The sequence below is a fragment of the Oncorhynchus masou genome, chromosome 20 (genome assembly GCF_036934945.1).
Source record: "Oncorhynchus masou masou isolate Uvic2021 chromosome 20, UVic_Omas_1.1, whole genome shotgun sequence".
Lineage (NCBI taxonomy): Eukaryota > Metazoa > Chordata > Actinopteri > Salmoniformes > Salmonidae > Oncorhynchus > Oncorhynchus masou.
In genome coordinates, this window is record NC_088231.1 from 13,839,554 (window position 1) to 13,853,382 (window position 13,829).

The window sequence follows — 13,829 nt, forward strand, 5'->3', positions numbered from 1 at the left end:
AGAATGGCCTCGGGACTGAACAGCCAGGCTAAGAGGCTAGGTTACGCAGAAGGGGATCTGGTGACTCCTGGAACAAAGACAATGGTTTGAGTGGTAGACTTGGATAGAGAACGATAGATGATGAGAGTGCAGTTGGAGAGATGACGAGAGAGCAGTTGGAGAGAGCAGTTGGAGAGATGACGAGAGAGCAGTTGGATGGAGGGAGAGGAATGCTGTTGCTGCTGTGTCTCCCTGCCTGTCTGGTCTGGCCACATGACCTCCAAAGCACCTCATACACAGGCTCCCTGGGTAGAACAATCCCTCACTCCTATGATTCACCATTTCTGTGTAGTTTGAGGGGCTAATATCCATTTTGTGCCCATTGCTTATTTTTTTGTGTTATGCTGGTGTGGATATTCAATCAATTAATCAAATTTAATTATAAAGCCCTTTTTACATCAGCCGATGTCACAAAGAAAGTGCTGTATAGAAACCCAGCCTAAAACACCAAACTAGATGTAGAAGCACGGTGGCTAGGAAAAACTCCCTAGAAATGCCGGAACCTAGGAAGAAACCTAGAGAGGAGCCAGGCTCTGAGGGGTGGCCAGTCCTCTTCTGGCTGTGCCGGTTGGAGATTATAACAGAACATGGCCAAGATGTTCAAGCGTTCATAGATGACCAGCAGGGTCAGATAATAATTAATCACAGTGGTTGTGAAGGGTGCAGCAGGTCAGCACCTCAGGAGTAAATGTCAGTTGGCTTACCATAGCCGATCATTCAGAGTTAGAGACAGCAGGTGCGGTAGAGAGAGTCCAAAACAGCAGGTCTGGGACAAGGTAGCACGTCTGGTGAACAGGTCAGGGTTCCATAGCCGCAGGCAGAACAGTTGAAACTGTAGCAGCAGTATGACCAGGTGGACTGGGGACAGCAAGGAATCATCAGGCCAGATAGTCCTGAGGCATGGTCCTAGGGCCTAGGTCCTCTGAGAGAAGGGGAGAGCGAGCATACTTAAATTAACACAGGACACCGGATAAGACAGGATAAATTCTCCAGATATAACAGACTGACCCTAGCCCCCTGACACACAAAACAACCCGCACAGGAAGTTCACGGCAGTGACTCAACCCACTCAAGTGACGCACCCCTCCTAGGGACTGCATGGAAGAGCACCAGTAAGCCAATGACTCAGCCTCCGTAATAAGTTTAGAGGCAGAGAATCCCAGTGGAGAGAGGGGAACTGGCCAGGCAGAGACAGCAAGGGTGGGTCGTTGCTCCAGTGCCTTTCCGTTCACCTTCACACTCCTGGGCCAGACTACACTCAATCATATGACCCACTGAAGAGATGAGTCTTCAATAAAGACTTAAAGGTCGAGACCGAGTTTGTGTATTTTGGAACAGACCAATGAAAAGCTGGCGTGTGTGTGCTGTTTTGAGTGAAGTTGACAGAAAACAGGTCGCCTTTTACTGCTACAGTACTTGAGGTAAACGTGAGTCAGCAGAAATATTTGACTTCATATTAAATGTTTAATGTTTAAAATCTATTACCCTAGAAACTAGGCTACTTTATAAACTACTCAGCTCTTAGGCTGCTGGAGGACTGAAATTGGAGGGCCTCGATTTTACGACTCTTTTCAGTGTGCCCACAACAATGGGTTATTCCCTGTTTTGTCTTTCTATGCTGCCATCGCTGCTCTGTCAGACCTCCATAGTGGAGGCAAGGAGGTGATATTTGTGTAGTTTTACTGCTAAGTGGCGGGCTGCTCCCTCATGGCCCTGCCTCCTGCAGGTTATAGTTTGTGTCCCAAATGGCACCCTATTCAAAGTGCACTACTTCTGAACAAATGGGGAATAGGGTACCATTTGGGATGCTGCCAATAGTCTAACTGATTACATCATTGATTGAGGTAATAGATTCGCTGAGCTCTTTGTATGGCTCACCACATGTTAGGCCAGCGGTGTTCCTACTCCAACGATGAGTTGCAAGGTACACAGGAGGAAGTTTTCTTTTACTCCAGGCTCAGTTTGTAAAATAATATTTTCAGTGACTGTTCTGCTGTGGGCTGCTTGCTCTGATTTTCATGCGTTTCTTGCCAATCCATACAAATAATGTCAAAGTACTTCTAACTTGATCTAAATCAAAGCTCCATCCCGTAGATTAATTTATAACACATTTGAATTCTAAACTGCCATAATTCTAAGCTCTAATCTCAAATATCAGCAGTGAGATATGAGGTAGGCATTTCTCAATTAAACTCCGGGCACCAGAAGACGATTAAACATGATAAATTAAGCCTATTAAAACCCTGCTCAGTATTACAAAAAAAAAAATAGCTGAGATTTTTTCTTTACTGATAGTTCTCTCCCATCACAGTGGAGGATGATAAGGCTTTATCTGGAAGGGCAAATATGAAGGCCAGTGAGATATTAATGGTAGTTAGGAAATACTTATAAATGCAGAGAACTTTTGTTCTAAAATGGGCACGGTATCATTTGCGTAACTTCAAAGTTAGGCGAGTGGGTTATACTATTAATTATAGACTGGGTGGTTCAAGCCCAGAATGCTGATTTGGCTGACAGCTGTGGTATATCAGACCATATACCACGGGTATGATAAAACATTTATTTTTACTGCTCTAGGTAGCCAGTTTATAATAGCAATAAGGCACCATGGAGGTTTGTGATATGTGACCAATATACCACGGTTAAGGGCTGTATTCAAACACTCCACATTGCGTTGTGCGTAAGAACAGCCCTTAGCCGTGGTATATTAGCCATACACCACACCCCCTCGGGGCTTGTTGCTTAATTAAACTGAATTTGTGCCAAAAATGACTTTTTCTGTGGTGTTCAGTGTAAGGAAGTGGAATTGTGGTCAGTGATCATAGTACTTGCCCATAGAAGGCATTTTCTATTATGTGGTTTATGAATAGCTTATCTGTTTAAAACACATATTTTACTATCTCTGGCTGTCTGACCTGTTTAAAAAACACACACACACACACACACACACACACACACACACATACATACATACATACATACATACATACATACATACACACACACACACACACACACACACACACACACAGGCTGAGTGAAAACAGCTCTTTGGTACTCACACACTGACCTCCCTCTAGGCCAGTGCTGCCACCACTGTGGCCTCGCCCTCATGTGACGCCCCTCTCCCATCCTCTCTTCCCTGTCACCTGACTCTGATGGATGTCTGACTCGCCCAGAGTGTAAGGCTCGTAAATCACCTGTTACTGTGGCGAGTGCTGTAGAAAACATCCATTAACACAATCCCGACTGGGTGGGGGGGTGGGGGGATCCCAAAATGCAAATGACTGTATAATTTATCAGCTACTGCAACAGGAGGAATGAAGGGAAGAGTGAAAGAATGTTTAATTTATTATATTTAACTTTATTTTATGTAACCTTTATTTAACTAGGCAAGTCGGTTAAGAATAAATTCGTATTTGCAATGACGGCCTAACCCGGATGACTCTGGGCCAATTGTGTGCCGCCCTATGGGACTCTCAATCACGGCCAGTTGTGATACAGCCTGGAATCGAACCAGGGTCATTCGTGACGCCTCTAGCACTGACCGCTGCGCCACTCGGGAGCCCAATGGCCAGGGGTGGAGGAGGGAATGTAGCAATCACTTTCTGATGAACAAATCATTTACATAGCTTGCCTTTGAGAGATATATATATATATACACACACACACACACACACACACACACACACACACACACACACACACACACACACACACACACACACACACACACACACACACTCAAGGATTTGTTTTGGCACCTAACCGTCATTGCCACCACTCCACAATCACACACTTTAGGTCCGACCTCTGAGGAGTCATGGATTGGATCAGCAGCTGTATCTAAATGCCGTATGTGGTTTGTATGTGCTTGTTAGTGTGGGATCCATGGACGTATGACATGAGCGTGTGTTTGTCCGTCTGTTATCATTGCTTTTATCTCCTGGCTTGGTTGTCCATGGTGACAGGGGGCTACCCTGATGTCCCCCCCTTCTGTTAATCCTGCTTGACTCATTTTAATGGGACAGGTTCCCATCAAACACAGCTTGAGGATATAATTTCATCCCAATCAAATTGTCTTCTCACCGCCTGTCTCGTGGCAAATGGTGGCTATCCCTCTTTGCTTTCCGTCCAGTGACAGGCCCTTCTTGTCGATTCAACACCGCGCGCCCCAGCTTACAATATTTGTTGACATGTGCGTTGTTATTTTCCTTCTTATCACCTTCTATTAGGCATAAAAATGTCATCGCCACTATTAAATAAATGACAAATCATGACATTTATAGCTTGTACAATATATTTCCAGACACAAAGAACGTTATTCCTTCCTTAGCTATAGGCCTCTCTTTCTCACACACACACACACACCACACACCACACACACACACACGTAGATAACCTTTTCCATAACGCTGCTAAAGGTAGCATAATAAATTCATTGACATCCTGCTGGCGTGGAAATAATACGATTCATGTTTTTGGAGGCAAAACATGTTTACACATAGTGTGTGTGCACAAACACCAGCTGAGAAACACAAAACACTGGCAGCACCTAGATGAAATGAATAATATGCATGAAAGGTAAAGTATAAAAGCCAGGTTTCAAACATGAAACACACAACTGACAAAACAACTCACCTAAGGGAGCAATCTAAGGGAATAGCTATTTATAAAATATCTACGTTTATTTTCTTTGAATGTACTTATTACAAATCTTGCATTTACAACAAAAATGACGTGTTATATAGGCCTAAACCTTTTGAAAGCAATATACTACAACTACTACTAATAGAATTGGAACTGGAAAAAAAACAAATTTAGTATTAGCTCGAGTCTGAGTTTTATCACATCCTAGATGACAGTTCCTTATGATGTCTCTAAGTTGTCATAGCTGTAGGGTGATCCTGACTAAGATGTCACGTCTGTCAGTGCCAGTTGTTGCCATGACCTTACAAGATTAAAGTCAGGCTCTAAATAGGCTTCTCACCCAACCAGCTCTTCTGCTGTTGTGTTGCTGGTGCATTGTGTTTGAGAAGTATGGAGGTCAGAAAGAGGCTAGAGAAGACGACTACAGCCTGTATACCGCTCAGGGCCAGGGTATGTGAGTGAGGAGCGGAGGAGCGTATCGTACCCCATTTGACTGGGGCGCAGAGCGAGTTTCCCAAAAGCTGAAGCGTCAGCATTCTCGCCCGCTACAGTAGAGCTCACTTCAGGAGCTCAGGGTATGCCCGGCCCAGCATGCATCTGTAGTCTACTTGTGTGCTGCTAAAGCTCCTTGACTTAGCTACTGTCATGGAGCTCACTAAATATTTTCATAAAGAATCTGATAAAACACACAGGTGAAAAATCAAGGTGACTTCCAAAGATGAAAATACGTGCTACTTACTACACCAACAGGAAGGAACGAGGTGGGGGGCTAGCTAAGTGTGTCATGTAGCAAAGTATTTATGAACTAAAAATCACTTCTCTTATCTTTACAATAGCCCTTTATTGATTTTTGCCCAATAGGCCAGGCATATTACCTCTTTCAAGGAGCTTTCCGTTTTGCTAGGGATATTTTACCTAAAATCGTTAAGGCCTACCTACAGACAACAACAACAGCAGCAACAACAACAATTATGCATCCTGCCAGCCTGACCAGAGTGTCCCAGAGGGTGTTTAGCATCCCCAGTGGCTCTGTAAGCGTGGAGAGGGTGTTCTCTGTTGCTGGTCTGCTCTCCAGGCACCAACGCATGAGCCTGAAGCCACAGACTCTGGCCAAACTCGTGTTTCTAAAAATGAATTAAAGGCATTGTAGACTGAGCCTAGTAAGGCATGTTTCTTTTCATTTGTATTTAATTTTCAGTAAGTCACAGCAAAAATGTGAAATGTATAGACTATAATGATTGAATACAACATGTTGTTTAAATAATGAGAGCTTAATGTATGGCCTGGACTGCATGTCCATGTGTCCTGAAATGTATTTCTCTGCAGGCTATAGCCTTGAAATAATATAGCCGAAATCATTTTCTTTTCTTTAACTACCTGTCTGGCTCCTGACCTATTTATGACGTTTATATGCTGTTTAATATGACATGTAGCCCTTTTGAAATGATGAGTGCTATTTACAGTCTTTCTTACTGTTATGAGAATTTTGTTAACAATGTTCATAAACTTCAATTAATCTACTCAGTCTGCAACCCAAAGTTTGTAAGGTTCTGGTTTAAATGAAACAGACAGAGTTCCCAGCTTACAATAGTCAAAATGTTTATTCACGAGAGCACTCTGAATAAAGACCATTATACAAAGACATCCATTTTAGACCTTGCTTGCGCACATACTTCCACACAAACAGTAGATATCCTACACACATACATACACATGAACAGTAGGTGAGTTGTATCCTTCTCCATAGTTCTCACCACTGTGTATCACTACCCAGCCGACAGTTCCATTCCCCCGAGATTAGGGAAACCTTGACAAGTCCTCCCTGTCCTATCATATGTTTCTCAGAGTTCTAGCCAGGTCGTGTCAAACACAGTTTAATTGTTCTCTGTATTTTCTTAGGCACACATTTCTCTCACTCACAGGTCTCTTCTGAACCTCGTTGGACTTACCTTTAATACTTTAATTATATCTTATACATGCTACATAAACTATACTCATTAATAGTTAGGTTTCAGGGTGAATTATTTAATCATTATCTTTAAACATATAAATTCCCTTAACTTACCCTTTTCTTGTTGTTTATTTCAATGATTTTCATTCAAATGAAATGGTTTGGTTTAAATACTTCAAAACCAAATGGTAGTTCCAGGTAGTCACAAAAATAGATGGGTGTTGGTTAAATTGGGATTTTAATGGCCTCCCAGGTGGCGCTGCGGTCTAAGGCACTGCATTGTAGTGTTTGAGTTGTCACTACAGACCCAGGTTCAATCCCAGGCTGTCACAGCCCGACCGTGACCGGGAGGCCCATGAGGCGGTGCAGAATTGGCCCAGCATCTGGGTTCGGGGAGGTTTTGGCAGGCCGTGATTTCCTTGTCCCACTGCGCTCTAGCGACTCCTTGTGGTGGGCCGGGCACCTGCAAGCTGTCTTCGGTCGCCAGCTGGACGGTGTTTCCTCCAACACATCGGTGCGGCTGGCTTCCGGGTGTGTCAAGAAGCACTGCGGCTTGGCCAGGCTCGTGTTTCGGAGGACGCATGGCTATCGACCTTCGCCTCTCCCGAGTCCGTAGGGGAGTTGCTGCGGGGGTATAAGACAAATTGGGGAGAAAAAGGGGTGAAGTACCCTAATTAAGTGATTTTTATGAATAGGGTGAATTTGAAGCAGCAGTTTCTTTTCTCCTGTGAGCAGGTAGCGGTTTTTAGTGGAGTGGTTGGGAAGGATGTGGAGTGCCGGATCGGTCTTTCCCACCACTCAATTCCTCTCACATACTCTGCTCAGGACCAGGCAGGGTTTTGTCCTCCGGGATGTGTTTCATTTCAGGGGGGAGTGACCCTCCGCTGTGCCCTTGTTCACTTGTCTACACAGAATATGACCGCATTGAGGTGAAATAGGGCAGAGAGTGGAGCATCTTTCTGTATTGCTCCATTGTTCACATCCTTGTACACATCTGAGACAACTGGATTGGATAGGTAACAGCAGTATGATAGAAGCTAGGTGGAATAAAGCTCAACCCATTCCTCTAATCTAGTTGTCCAGCAGGCCTGATCCACAGAGGAGCAGCTGTTTAGAAATACACCGTCCGGCTTGGTCCAGGGATTTGGTTATGCAGTTGATGTGGCCCAGGAACCTGTGCCAGGGGTTTTATGTCCTAAAATAAAGGACATAAATAGGTGTGAGGGAAAAGCTCAGTGGCATATGCTAATCCAATTGCATTGGAGATGTTGTTTTTGACTCTGTGCTTTTGAATTGCGTAGGTTGATGAATCCTCTTTCTCTTTCTCTCTAGTTGGTGGGGGGCCAGTTTGACCTGGAGATGAACTTCATTATCCAGGAAAAAGACAGCATTGTGTGCATGGTGGAGCTGCTGGACAAGGTGGGTGCTACACACACAAAATGAAATGGAACAATATGTATAATATAATCTATGGTGGATGAGTTGTGGCTGTACACACACAGAAATACACAGAGAGAAATAGATTTTCTGCCAGTCCACCCATCGTGGTCTCATTGACTTGAATGGGGATCCCCGTTCTAGTAATTGTAGGCCTATTTCTATGGGTACATGTTAGCGATGGAGGATTGTAAAGCACTTTGAGCATCTGGCAAATCTCTCTCTAAATCGGATCCATTATTATTATGTCTGGTTCCCAGTGTGAGCCCACGTGCCAGGCAGAGGTGTGGAGCATCTTCACGGCTATCCTGAAGAAGAGCGTGAGGAACCTGCAGGCCTGCACTGACACGGCCCTCATCAACCTGGTCCTGGACCGCGTGGCCCACACTGACAGCATGATCGCAGGTACTGCCACAGTAACACCAGAGGCCAAAGTAATGAGGTCACCCCAGTCCTCAGTACAGTATTTAGCATGCTGACACCTACCTACAGGGCTGTCTCGTTCCCCTGGAGTGAGGATGATTGTCTCAGTCATAATCATTGTCCAGTGGTTCTCCAAGTCCTGTGTTTTTCTACCTATTTAAATCCAAAGTAATGACCACTGCCTCAGTCCGAATGATTCCCTACTGTACAGGTATCACCTTAGAATGAGGAAGTGAGATAGTCCTGTCTAATGCTCCTCACCTTCCCTCATCAAGCTTAGCCAGCTAACGGCACTATTCTGTGTGTGTCTGAAAAGAGACTACTTTGTCCTGCAGCAACTCAAGCACTGAGGAGGTGCGGATACCCACGGACGGACAGACAGACACACACACACGCATCATCATTAGATTTGGAGTGTGTGTGCAGACCTGACAACACTACTCAGCCTCGCACTGACCCACTGCCCAGTCAGAAGTGACTCCCACACCAGTCAGTAGACACAGTCACCAGCCTCAATCACTCACCAGACTCTCACCCAGTTACTAATGAGGCCAAAATAACTCTTCTAAAGCTCAATGATTGACCACTGGCCTGGCAGATGAGGATGATCAGCCTTAGCATAATGAAACCATTAGCCCAGGGAACATTAACATGCATAACATGCAGTCCAGGCCAGACAGACAGACAAACCCAGGGAACATTAACATGCAGTCCAGGCCAGACAGACAGACGAACCCAGGGAACATGGATATGCAGTCCAGGCCAGACAGACATACAAACCCAGGGAACATGAACATGCAGTCCAGGCCAGACAGACAGACAGACAAACCCAGGGAACATGAACATTCAGGTCAGGCCAGACAGACAAACCCAGGCAACATGAACATGTAGTTCAGGCCAGACCGACAAATAAACTATTTTTACACTAATGTGTCAACCCGAACCGACTGCACTTGCCCTGATATCTTCTTTTCACGTCGTCCTTTCAGCATGTCTCCGGCAATTATGGTGTAACCAGGACATTGCAATATGTTTTGACTCTGCTTGGCTCAGTAGTGTGAAACGGGCATTAGGCTGTTAAATCAGACGGCCTCTCTCCCTCTCCTTCCATGGCTGGTGTGTGTCAGTCCTCTGATGCCCCAGGTCGCTCTGGCAGGCTATAGAACCTCCACTGTACCTGATGAAAATGGTCCTCCATGGCATTAGCCAGTAATGTGTCGTATTATAGGCTGAATGCCAGGGGGAGTGTGCATTGATAAGCCAATCAATACACATTACTGGCTAATGCCAGGAGGACCATTTTCATCCCAGTGAACAGAGACAGATGTTCTATAGCCTCCCTATAGCCCCCCCCTTATTGTTGTCTTAGCTAGCTCTCCCAATCAACACCTATGATTGCTTTATGCCTCGCTTTATGTCTCTCTCAAATGTCAATATGCCTTGTATATTGTTGTTTAGGATAGTTATCATTGTTTTAGTTTACTGCCGAGCCCCTAGTCCCACTCAACATGCCTCAGATACCTCCTTTGTCCCACCTCCCACACATGCGGTGACCTCACCCAGCATAACATGTGCGTCCAGAGATGCAACCTCTCTTATCATCACTCAGTGCCTGGGTTTACCTCCACTGTACCCGCACCCCACCAAACCCCTGTCTGCACATTATGCCCTGAATCTGTTCTACCACGCCCAGAAATCTGCTCCTTTTATTCTCTGTCCCCAACGCACTAGATGACCAGTTTTGATAGCCTTTAGCCGTACCCTCATCCTACTCCTCCTCTGTTCCTCGGGTGAAGTGGAGGTCAACCCAGGCACTCTCATTTGTTGACTTCTGTAACCGAAAAAGCCTTGGTTTCATGCATGTTAACATCAGAAGCTTCCTCCCTAAGATAGTTTCACTCACTGCTTTAGCACACTCTGCCAACCCTGATGTCCTTGCCGTGTCTGAATCCTGGTTTAGGAAGGCCACCAAAAATTCAAAGATTTCCATCCCCAACTACAACATTTTCCGTCAAGATAGAACTGCCAAATGGGGAGTAGTTGCAATCTACTGCAGAGATAGCTTGCAATGTTCTGTCATACATTCCAGGTCTATGTCCAAACAGTTCAAGCTTCTAATTTTAAAAATGAATCTCTCCAGAAATAAGTCTCTCACTGTTGCCGCCTGTTATAGACCCCCTTCAGCTCCCAGCTGTGCCCTGGACACCATATGTGAATTGATTGCCCCCCATCTATCTTCAGAGCTCGTTCTGTTAAGTGACCTGAACTGGGATATGCTTAACACCCCGGCAGTCCTACATTCTAAACTAGATACCCTCAATCTCAGACAAATTATCAAGGAACCCACCAGGTACAATCCTAAATCTGTAAACATGGGCACCCTCAGAGATATTATCCTGACCAATTTACCCTCCAAATACACCTCTGCTGTTTTCAATCAGGATCTCAGTGATCACTGCCTCATTGCCTGCATCTGCTATGGGTCCGCGGTCAAACGACCACCCTTCATCACTGTCAAACGCTCACTAAAACACTTCTGCGAGCAGGGCTTTATAATCGACCTGGCCTGAGTACCCTGGAAGGATTTTGACCTCATCCCGTCATTCGAGGAATCTTGGTCGTACTTTAAAAGTAATTTCCTCACCACCTTTCAAAAAATGTAGAACTAAGAACAGATATAGCCCTTGGTTCACTCCAGACCTGACTGCCCTCGACCAGCACAAAAACATCCTGAGGCGGACTGCAATAGCATCGAATTGTCCCTGCGATATGCAACTTTTCAGGGAAGTCAGGAACCAATACACGCAGTCAGTCAGGAAAGCAAAGGCTAGCTTTTTCAAACAGAAATTTGCATCCTGTAGCTATAACTCCAAACCCCCCCCGCAGCTACTTGCCCAAGCCTCCCCAGCTTCTCCTTTACCCGTATCCAGATAGCAGATGTTCTGAAAGAGCTGCGAAGGCTTTAAACTTCTTCACAACAGTATCTCGGACCTGCCTGGTGTGTTCCTTGTTCTTCATGATGCTCTCTGCGCTTTTAACGGACCTCTGAGACTATCACAGTGCAGGTGCATTTATACGGAGACTTGATTACACACAGGTGGATTGTATTTATCATCATTAGTCATTTAGGTCAACATTGGATCATACAGAGATCCTCACTGAACTTCTGGAGAGAGTTTGCTGCACTGAAAGTAAAGGGGCTGAATAATTTTGCACGCCCAATTCTTCAGTTTTTGATTTGTTAAAAAAGTTTGAAATATCCAATAAATGTCGTTCCACTTCATGATTGTGTCCCACTTGTTGATTCTTCACAAAAAAATACAGTTTTATATCTTTACGTTTGAAGCCTGAAATGTGGCAAAAGGTCGCAAAGTTCAAGGGGGCCGAATACTTTCGCAAGGCACTGTATTTGATACACTGCTGATTTTGCAGGTTTTCCCACTTACAAACTATGTAGAGGTCTGTAATTTTTATCATAGGTACACTTCAACTGTGAGAGACGGAATCTAAAACAAAAATCCAGAAAATCACATTGTATGATTTTAAGTAATTAATTTGCATTTTATTGCATGACATAAGTATTTGATCACCTACCAACCAGTAATAATTCTGGCTCTCAGCCCTGTTAGTTTTTCTTTAAGAAGCCCTCCTGTTCTCCACTCATTACCTGTATTAACTGCACCTGTTTGAACTCGTTACCTGTATAAAAGACACCTGTCCACCCACTCAATCAAACAGACTCCAACCTCTGTTGGAACTCGTTACCTGTATAAAAGACACCTGTCCACCCACTCAATCAAACAGACTCCAACCTCTCCACAATGGCCAAGACCAGAGAGCTGTGTAAGGACATTAGGGATAAAATTGTAGACCTGCACAAAGCTGGGATAGGCTACAGGACAATAAGCAAGCAGCTTGGTGAGAAGGCAACAACTGTTGGCTCAATTATTAGAAATTGGAAGAAGTTCAAGATGAAGGTCAATCACCCTCGGTCTGGGGCTCCATGCAAGATCTCACCTCGTGGGGCATCAATGATCATGAGGAAGGTGAGGGATCAGCCCAGAACTACACAGCAGGACCTGGTCAATGGCCTGAAGAGCGCTGGGACCACAATCTCAAAGAAAACCATTAGTAACACACTACGCCGTCATGGATTAAAATCCTGCAGCGCACGCTAGGTCCCCGTGCTCAAGCCAGCCCATGTCCAGGCCCGTCTGAAGTTTGCTAATGACCATCTGGATGATCCAGAGGAGGAATGGGAGAAGGTCATGTGGTCTGATGAGACAAAAATAGAGCTTTTTTGTCTAAACTCCACAAGTGGTGTTTGGAGGAAGAAGAAGGATGAGTACAACCCCAAGAACACCATCCCAACTGTGAAACATGGAGGTGGAAACATCATTCTTTGGGGATGCTTTTCTGCAAAGGGGACAGGAGAACTGCACCGTATTGAGGGGAGGATGGATGGGGCCATGTATCGCGAGATCTTGGCCAGCAACCTCCTTCCCTCAGTAAGAGCATTGATTATGGGTCGTGGCTGTGTCTTCCAGCATGACAAGGACCCAAAACACACAGCCAGGGCAACTAAGGAGTTGCTCCGTAAGAAGCATCTCAAGGTCCTGGAGTGGCCAAGCCAGTCTCCAGACCTGAACCCAATAGAAAATCTTTGGAGGGAGCTGAAAGTCCGTATTGCTCAGCGAACGCCCTGAAACCTGAAGAATCTGGAGAAGGTCTGTATGGAGGAGTGGGCCAAAATCCCTGCTGCAGTGTGTGCAAACCTGGTCAAGAACTACAGGAAACGTATGATCTCTGTAATTGCAAACAAAGGTTTCTGTACCAAATATTAAGTTCCTGCTTTTCTGATGAATCAAATACTTATGTCATGCAATAAAATGCAAATTAATTACTTAAAAATGATACGTGATTTTCTGGATTTTTAGATTCCGTCTCTCACAGTTGAAGTGTACCTATGATAAAAATTACAGACCTCTACATGCTTTGTAAGTAGGAAAACCTGCAAAATCGGCAGTGTATCAAATACTGGTTCTCTCCACTGTATCTCACTGGTCATCCCCAAAGCCAACACCTTCTTTGGCCACCTTTCCTTCCAGTTCTCTGCTGCCAGTGACTGGAACAAATTGCAAAAATCACTGAAGCTGGAGACTTATATTTCCCTCACTAACTTTAAGCATCAGCTATCTGAGCAGCTTACCGATCGCTGCTGCTGTACACAGCCCATATGTAAATAGCCCATCCAATCTACCTACCTCATCCCCATATTGTTTTTATTTACTTTTCTGCTCTTTTGCACACCAGTATTTCTACTTGCACA

The 13,829-nt window shown here is 44.8% G+C and overlaps 1 protein-coding gene across 4 annotated transcripts in view; it reads left to right on the forward strand.

Moving 5' to 3' along the window:
- The window catches only part of LOC135506995 (lipopolysaccharide-responsive and beige-like anchor protein), a 373,235-nt gene that overhangs the window by 41,475 nt on the left and 317,931 nt on the right, over positions 1-13,829 (forward strand). For all 4 annotated transcript variants that reach the window (XM_064926445.1, XM_064926448.1, XM_064926447.1 and 1 more), the window contains exons 2-3: positions 7,973-8,059; positions 8,338-8,482. In XM_064926445.1, the coding sequence (XP_064782517.1) occupies positions 7,973-8,059; positions 8,338-8,482 (232 nt within the window). The remainder of the gene's footprint in view (positions 1-7,972; positions 8,060-8,337; positions 8,483-13,829) is intronic.